Here is a 9,569-nt window from a genome sequence, read left to right as displayed (position 1 = left end):
ACTCGTTTATCTTCAAGGATCGCGTACACGCCACCTGATAAATTTGTCATGAAAGCAGGAACCTAATAACGACAAGGAAAATGGTCTATCTTGGCTAACGGTCCCGGCTCTTGGTGGCGACCTTCGCGTCTGAGCCTCGCAAACCCGACCTTACCCCCAGCACGCGACCCCACGGCAGCTCGCGAGCGTGTGAGCAGTTCACGGGAGTGAGATTGCGCCAGTTTAGATTGTAAAGTCGTCCCCGAATCCACATTCCCGCACAAAGTGGGGGGGGGGAACTAAATGAGTTTGCTCCTGAAGTACGGAACGAAAGGATGTGTATACCGGATCGTTTCTGAAGGCTGGGGGGTAAGGCAACTCCACTGACCTTGAGCTGAAGTTCTCCAGAGAAAGTCAAGTTGATGGCACCTCGTGATGTCGGTTACGCTCCACTCAACTCCGTAACGTAAATAAACTATGCAGTTCCTAACATACCTTCAAGTACGCACAGTTATTTCATATGTTTTTCTGATTGAATATTTGGTTAATATTTTCGAAATGATTATTTTGTGTGTTTTGTAGCAGACGATGCGACGTCCTTCTAGCCATACCATTTTGCGATATTAGGGGCATTGCAGGTTCACCCACGTTTATGTCTTACAGAAAAATAAATACAGAGGTACAGGTTTTGTAGTGGGCTGTGTGCTATTGATGTACTACGTCCACGTGATTGTTTTACTTAATATTTTAATTTTTTTATTAAAAATAATAAATACAATTATTTTGTCTTTCTGGCATTTTAAACAGCGTATCCAGATACTAATTTATGTACCAAGTGTTTGTATATTTGTGCTGTGAAACTTAAGTTTTTTCACGTTAAGAAAATAATTAATTAGTATTTTATTAATACATTCAGGTTATACACATGCACAGGCAAATTACAAATTAAATTACACCCTTGTGTTAATATTAAACACAACCTTCATATAATCGCACAGCAGACAGATCAATAGACTCTCCAAAAATGTTTGGAACCAAATTATTGCTCCTACAATAAATTACATAAATATGGGTTTTCTATTAGACTCTACAGGAGCCGCTAAAGCTTGGAATTTTACAAATATATTGTCACTAGCGACCCGCCCCGGCTTCGCACGGGTGCAATGCTGATACTAAATATACTACAGAATGTCTTTATATACAACATTCGCAGCTTTTTTGTCATTAGATAATACAAACATGATTCTTTAGAGGTTACTCTTGAAAGAGCGACATATAATTGGCCATGTTAAAAACACTCAACGCTCAAATCTATGACTGCAACGTTGAAAGTTTAACCCTGCGATTTATTAATGGTCATTGCAAGAGATATTTTTACCGGGAATTGTAGGCGTTTAAATTGGAACGGTAAATCCGGTGGTATCAGAGGAATTCGGGGAATCAATACATCTTCTCCGGTAACACATTATTTCTCGTAAAAAGTAAAGGATAAAAAATGTTTATTGTGGGTTATCCCTAAGAGGTAGACATATACCATCGCGGACCTTTTTGTAGACCTATTTAAGGTGTACAATACTGTAGTACATTATTTCGATTTATCTCGTAGGGTTCAGCCAGCGTTTACAATGTAAGCGCAAAAAAATGTGTTTATTTACATCACATTATAAACCTCTACAATTATCAGTGTTTCTCTACTATATTATGCATGTAGTATACATATAAACCTTCCTCTTGAATCACTCTATCTATTAAAAAATGCATCAAAATCCGTTGCGTAGTTTTGAAGATCTAACCATACATAGGGACAGACAGATAGCGGGAAGCGACTTTGTTTTATACTATGTAGTGATAGTGAAATAAAAAAACAAAAAAAAATCAAATAACCTTAATTTTTAGCTTTGATTATTATTTTTAAAAGTTAAAGGTTTTAATTGAAATCAAAACTGAATGGAAAACATTGCCAAAATAATTTGTAATTCATTTATATAAAATTGTACAGCCTGCAATAGTTACAATATGGCCGTACAAGCTTTTGAGTTGTCACAGTTTTATACACTAATAAATCTTAAGATTTAAAAAAAAACTCAGCAAGTTCACTTATTCCAATCAAATATTTCTCTAACTCGATTGTGTTAATGTAGTTTTCAGTCTCTGTTGGCTCAAAATTAATTGTTTTTCACTTTGATAAAAATTGTTATAAAATTCGGGAATCCAATTTAGAGATACGTTTAGGTCGGAAAGACCCAAAAAACTTTCTAAATTTCTTTAATTTATCCAGCCAACTGCCATTCTAATCATCACGAGGAAGACTAAATCATTATTATTGTGATCTGTTAAAACAGCAGTTTAAAATATTCTCCGTGGTTACGTTGTTGAAATGAAATCATTCAACAGATTACACAGTCAGTGTTGGGTAGACCTAGGTGTACACGTGTAAACACCGAATTCAATTTTATTTTAGTGATTATTCAGACTTTACCCAACAAACTTGGATAAGACTAAGTTAACCCGGGTAAACATTCTAGCATTACCCTTAACATATTTTATGTATATATTTACTGCATGAATATGGCTTAGAAATTATCAAAAACATGAATTGAGAAAGTAACTTTTTTCCATTTTTAAAAGTATTAGATGTGGCGCTTACATTTATTTATTCAATTTATCATAGCATTACTGTTCCAAAACTCTTCCATTGAATTTAAAAAAAAAAATACTTTCATGGCAATAAAATATGTTTCTGTAATACTATTATATTCAAAATTCTAGTTTTTTAGATCTAAATTTTAACCTTATCGACATTTGTGCATAAATCTTACATGTATTATAAAAGAATTTTTAATGTCAATGAAACCACAGCAAAAAATAATAATTTTATAAGTTTTCCAAAATATTGATAAAAATTATTAAAAAAAATATTAGAAGATTTTTTAGCCCCAGTTCCGATAGAGCAAGTGCGACCGAACAGTTGCCAACTCATGGTTGTTATTTTCTCTGCGTTTTTAGATCATCTGTTGAAGGAGAACATTTACTAGGAACTAAATCTGTAATCCTGAGTAGTTCGCAATTTATACGAAAAATTTATAATCAAGTCTATAAACAGGTTATCAATTTATTGTCATGTTAATCTACTCCGTGAATCTAATGGTAAGTGCCTTTGAAAATTTTGTTTTAAGTTGTAATGGTGTATTTACCTGTTAGTAAATCCTACCCACTTGCAAAAAAAAACATATTTCACTAAGTAATTTAAAACAAAACTGGGACATGTTTGCTGATGTCCAACGCAAAGCACTCAACGACTGCCCTAATGCCATGTGCTGTTTCATTGCAAACGGATCAAGACATAGTGTTATGACATGACTGCCTATGCACATTTGTACTTGATAAATAATGATTCATGAAAAATCATAAAATACGTATTAAGTATTACGAAATTGGATGGGTTGAATTTAATTAAAGATAAATATATCGACAGTAAACATTTTATATTGTTGTTCTTGTAGCTTATTTTATTTTAATTATATTAAGAAAAATCATTTTGAGTGCAATGCAAACTTTTAATATCTCCCTTATATATCATTTCATTTTTAGTTCAAGCATATGTGCTCAGCCCTAATATTTTATAATTATTTTTACCACTAGAGCTACTAAACTAATGGTTGAGCTACATCACGTACAAAACTTAGTAACGTTTCCGTGATTCAGTCTACAAAACAGCAAGCGATCCGCTTTGATGTATGTCGTGCTCCACATTTCCGTTCCAGTAATCTAGCAAAGCAGTTGAGCTGTTGCGGGGAATTGATCTCGTGTTCTAGAGCAGCCCTGCCGACGGGAGCCTAGCAGTGATTGCAGGGATCTATTTACTTTGCATTTCGCTCCGTCACGTACCTCGGGACCCGGTGGTTTAGCAGTTACCAGCTACCGCCTCGCGTACGTGACGATCCAGTTCAATGGCGTTCCTCGGCACCTCGCAAGGGGGGGGTCAAGGTGGGAGGACCGGTGGCCTTGCTACAGTTGTAACACTGCGCCAACAGGGGGTTGAGCTGGTGAGAGGGTCCGTGTGGGGTCTCCTATAAATGATGAGGCCCTACGGTCGTGGGCATCACTCGCAGCTCTGAGCTTGTATCATCTAGCTGAGGAAGCACCAGCACAGCCTCTGAAAACAACCATGAAGGTACAGTAGTGCAGCAGATTAACTGAGTATTTAGGTCTATGCAACAACGGCAATATAATGTTTTATCAAAATACCATCACACAGAAATACGTACTGAAATATTCTGATAAGCCTCCATGTCAGTGTTTCTGTGCGTTGCTTTATTATAAAAAAAAAGGACATTATTTACTAGTCGCATAAATGAATAGTCATTAAAAATAACAATTTTTAACATCTCTGGAGAAATGCTGACTAACGGTTTCAGAATTATTGCTGTGTTTGCAGGCATGTGTGGCTATCGTCTGCGCCATGGCGTCCATAGCATGGGCACGCCCCGAGCCCCCAGCGGGCCAGTTCATGTCGTCAGGAGACAACTACTCCGCCAAGGACTCGATCCTGTCGCCCCCAGCTGTGCTACCTGACACGAGAGGATACCCAGAACCCTCTGATTCGTATGGTGCTCCTTCTGGTGGATACCCTAAACCTTCTGGCAACTATGGCGCTCCCGCTAACGCATACCTCACGCCCGCTGAAAAATACGGTGCTCCTTCCAGCACATACCTCGCACCCTCTGACACATATGGTGCTCCTGCAAGCAAATACTCTACACCCTCTGACATCTATGGTGCTCCTTCTAGTGGATACCCTAAACCCTCTGACACATATGGTGCTCCTTCCAGCACATACCTCGCACCCTCTGACACCTATGTTGCTCCTTCTGGCACATACCTCGCACCCGCTGACACCTATGTTGCTCCTTCTAGTGGATACCCTAAACCCTCTGACACCTACGGTGCTCCTTCCAGCACATACCTCGCACCCTCTGACACCTATGGTGCTCCTGCAAGCAAATACCTCGCACCCTCTGACACCTATGGTGCTCCTTCTAGTGGATACCCTAAACCCTCTGACACATATGGTGCTCCTTCTAGTGGATACCCCAAACCCTCTGACACCTATGGCGCTCCTTCTGGCACATACCTCGCACCCTCTGACACCTATGGTGCTCCTTCCAGCACATACCTCGCACCCTCTGACACATCTGATGCTCCTTCTAGCACATACCTCGCACCCTCTGACACCTACGGTGCTCCTTCTATTGGATACCCTAAACCCTCTGACACCTATGGTGCTCCTAAAGATACAAACTATGACTCCTCTTATACATACAGTGGCCCTGATGGCTCATACAACACTCCCTCCGATAATTATACTCCACTGGCTGAAACAAACGCTGCCCCTTCGCCAACATATGGAGTACCAGGCTATGCTAAACAGAAGTCCGGAGAAAACGACATGTCGGTAAGTTCGTTGTCAACTACAAATTCTAGATCTAGGTTTGGCTTTTACAAATAGTGACGATGCTTTAAAGGTTAGGGTGTTGTTGCGAAATTGTTGTATGTATTAACTTAAAAGAATATGTAACTACAATTATGTTTTAGCTATTTTTTTACTTTTTTAAAACCTAAGAAATACAAAATAAAAATAATGATAAATAGTAGTCCATGAAATTTTAACACACGCATTTCACGCCAATACTCCATTCACATACAATGCATGAAATATAATTTTGTTTAGCAAGGAATAAGTACGAAAAATTCCCTTTGTGATGGCACTGTGAATCAAAAAATATTTTATTCAAACTTTCGTTAAACTCATTATATAATCGGTTCATTCCATTCGTTTTCATGTTATTTGTAAAATGGGGAACATTTAATAGAATTCTGTTCAAATAATTCGTTTTAGTTTGCTTATTTAAATCTATGCTTTTTACTACTGTGTGTCTCGCGTTTAGTTTGCAGTATACTGTAAGGCATCCATTGTTGCCAAATTCACACAACCCGGCTTGTTAGCATTTAAAATATGTTTTATACCATCGTTACAGGAGCGTACGTAGAATTTCATTTCGGAGGGAGGTGTTAGATCATCTCACCCCGCTATTTGCTTTTAAATTCTATCATTTGCTGGTGGAATTGTTGGTGTTTTAGGATTTCAAGAGGGGGGACTATATCCCCTTATTTCCACCCTAAACCCCCCTCCTCCTTGACGTGACTGTCTCATTAATTAAATATATGTTTATATTTCAATTATCCTATTCATTTTTCTAAGATTATAAATAAGTGTATACTGGCAGTATTATTACATATTATGTATTCATTCTGAAAAAAACATTTCAATGCTTATCACCAATAATTTCACAGGAGAAACTATTTGTACCAGTCGATCTTTAACAATAACTAGACATTTCATTAAATAATTTTTTTTCCTTAAAAAAATTCCAAATTTTAACATTAAATTATATAAACAATTTTTTTTTTAAAAACGGCTGAAACCAAGGTGGCATTTTTCAGTTATTTCTCATAAGTAAAATTTGAATATTTCAAGTGCTGCTCTCGATAAAATATAGCAATATAGTGTATTTCCACAGTTCTCATTTCAAATCTTCCTTTAGAAAATAAACAGTTCTATTTATATTTTTGACAAATTTTCATTATATTATAAAATAGTGTCTACAAATGTTGTGCTCTATGGTGTATATCTGGCAAAGAGCGCTCTGGAACAAGGACACCGGCAATGGCAGAAAGCGTGAATTGAAATGTAAGAGTATGTGCCGGTTAAATGCACACCGCAAACTACGGATGAGACACGTTATAAATGGTGTTATTTGTATACCTAAAAACTAGTTCAGTTACAAAAATTTTGCATTTTCAAATTGCAACGTTTTTTACTTAACTTGAATGTTTCGCCGAACAGCAGCAATATCTACAGCGAGCCGTTGTTGTTCCCAGGAGCCGGCCAACTACCAGTTCTCGTACGGAGTGCAGGACGCCGAGTCGGGCAGCGAGTTCGGCCACCTGGAGAGCAGGCAGGGGGACGCCGCCTGGGGCTCGTACAACGTGCTGCTGCCCGACGGCCGCAAGCAGATCGTGGAGTACGAGGCCGACCAGGCGGGCTTCCGCCCCATGATCCGCTACGAGGAGCCCCTGGCCGGCTACGGCCGGGGGGCGGGCGGTCCCTACTAGAGCCCTTGCTGCCGAGCTGCGGGCACGGCGAATACTGCTCTCAATAACATAGCTCTAAATGTATCAATAATTAACTTTTAATTTTATGTATAGTTAAAACTAAATGTACAGTAATTTATAATTTCATCCAAAATAAATTATTTTTTTATGTATTTAACTTAATTTTTTTTACTAATTAACTATATATTTTTCTAACTGGTGATCTGCTGTACATATTTTTAATACTTTATATTATTTGGTATCGAGGTGAACATTATCTGGGTAAAATTTCTTCTTTGTAATAATGATTTATGTTTTTGTGCTTTTATTTGTATCTTATTTTTGTAGAATTTTTATATTTTAGTAATAAAATGTTGAATTAGATAAAAAAAATTTATTTTTATAATTAAAAAATCTCTCAATTCCAAAACCCAAGATCATGCAGTCAACAAGGAAGAAATTAAAGTTAAACCTATCCATTCGTTTATCATTTTATATTCTCTTTTTGATAGATTTTTTTTAATTTTGTAACAGTGATTTAAATCAGCCTTTTCTTATTTTTTAGTTCAAATTATATCATTACGTCAATATGTAATTGTCATTATTAAAAAATTTGGGGTTTAGCTCTAATTTTCAAACAAATGTTTGAAGATTCCCATTCTTTTTTTCATAACCATTAGTTAAATTGTGTAAATTCATTCAAGATTTTGAGATTCATTTAGCATATCTCCACTCAATATATATAATTTTTAGTATATTTCCAGAAAGAGTACCTACGGCAGTGGTTCCTATTGTACAACTTTTAGAAATTTTTTACAACTTAATTTTTTGTTTTATGGATGTAAAAAATAAAATCATCATCATTTCAAAAATTTGTATATATTTGTATATCAATCGATCTACCCATATAAATTTATTATGTACACGTAACTGTCTTTATTTTGTAAAAATTACTTTCAGACTGAAGATGAACTATCTATAGGTCTAGGTAATTTAGATTGAGTTGGTTAAAGGGCACTCAAACATAGGGAATAGAAATGATTAAAGTTTTTCGAAAAACTTAAATATCACTTGATAAAACTCATTTAATATTGAAAATATTTTATCCATTATTTTAATCGTAAACCTTCAATGTTAAATCTAAAATTTTTGTTGAACTGTTTTTGACAAAACCAAACATTATCTCAAGGGATGGAAAGTACTGAAGGGAAATATTCATAACTCAATAATAAGCACAGTATCAAATCCGTTTACAGTAATTGTAGACCCTCTAATAATTATCTGAAACTTTTGTCGAAAGCAATTTTTTTATGCAACTTCCTTTACAGCAAGGTTTGGAAAAAAAGAAGTTTTTGAATAGTCATAGTATCTAATCCATCTATATATTTTATACTAAAACTTTTTTTTTCAGAAACTTGTTTTTATTCGACAAAACGTTGCTTCAAGGGGTGGAAAAATAGAGGTTGAAAATTTTAAAAAAATAATAATAATAACTATCTGTGTAGTCTCAGTATAAAATATTTTAAAAGTTTACAAACCTTCTAAACATTATTTAAAATTTTGGATAGGAATCATTTTATATGACTAAACCTTACTGCAATCGATACCAAAATGATATCAAGAAAACAAACAAAAAAATATGCATTTCTTTAATTAGTATACACAGTATCGAACCCTTTTATATCTGCTGTAAATCTTCTGGATAAAAAGAATATTTTTGTCTGAAAACTTTTTCATATCTGTAACACTTTGCTTAATGAGCTTATATTGGTATTTATTTAATTCTTAGCTTATGAAAGTAAATTATAATGATATTTTCATGGGAGTTTTGATAGACGGCACAGGACACAGGCCAACTACCTGAGCTGGCCGAGAGTCAAGCTTATGGTCATATCAATTTTATCGAGACAATTCTAGCTGGTTTATAAAAAAGCTGGATTTACTATTTATAGAATAGAATACATCCGAAACAGTTTTACTGAATGGAATAGCGAAAATGTTCTATCTATCTTTTTCTTATTCGATAGCAACCGAGGTATTTTTATATAAATTTTCCAGAAGGTTCCCGAATTTTCTTAAATGTTACAGAGGATTCCATAATGTTTCAAAAATATATAAACTTAAAAATCTACAGACTCCTGTGAACCAAGTTAAAGGGGATTTTTTTTGAACACAGGTTGTCTTATTATTCATTGCCATAAAATAAATAATATTATGTTATTTATAATTCAAATTATTTTTCTAAAGCTTAAATGAAAATGAAAATCGACACGTGGTTTCCCGCCCGTGGCACGTCTACATTTATGAAATGTGGCTGCACTCATAGGAGTCGGCTGCCCTTTTGAGAGACATATATGTCAATCCGAGTATTTTATTTAATGCTCATTACAAATAAAATATTCTTAGTTAAAAAAATAAAATAATTTCTATATTTT

The 9,569-nt window shown here is 35.3% G+C and overlaps 1 protein-coding gene across 1 annotated transcript; it reads left to right on the top strand.

Moving 5' to 3' along the window:
* The first annotated feature begins 3,929 nt into the window (after nt 1-3,929).
* LOC134541294 (pro-resilin-like) lies at nt 3,930-7,155 on the top strand. The gene is made up of 3 exons (XM_063385013.1): nt 3,930-4,025; nt 4,418-5,434; nt 6,922-7,155. The coding sequence occupies exons 1-3, from the start codon at nt 3,930-3,932 to the stop codon at nt 7,153-7,155; spliced, it is 1,347 nt and encodes a 448-aa protein (XP_063241083.1).
* Nucleotides 7,156-9,569: the final 2,414 nt, after the last annotated feature.

The sequence above is a fragment of the Bacillus rossius genome, chromosome 1 (genome assembly GCF_032445375.1).
Source record: "Bacillus rossius redtenbacheri isolate Brsri chromosome 1, Brsri_v3, whole genome shotgun sequence".
Taxonomy (NCBI): Eukaryota; Metazoa; Arthropoda; class Insecta; order Phasmatodea; family Bacillidae; genus Bacillus; species Bacillus rossius.
This window is presented reverse-complemented; position numbering and strand designations above follow the sequence as displayed.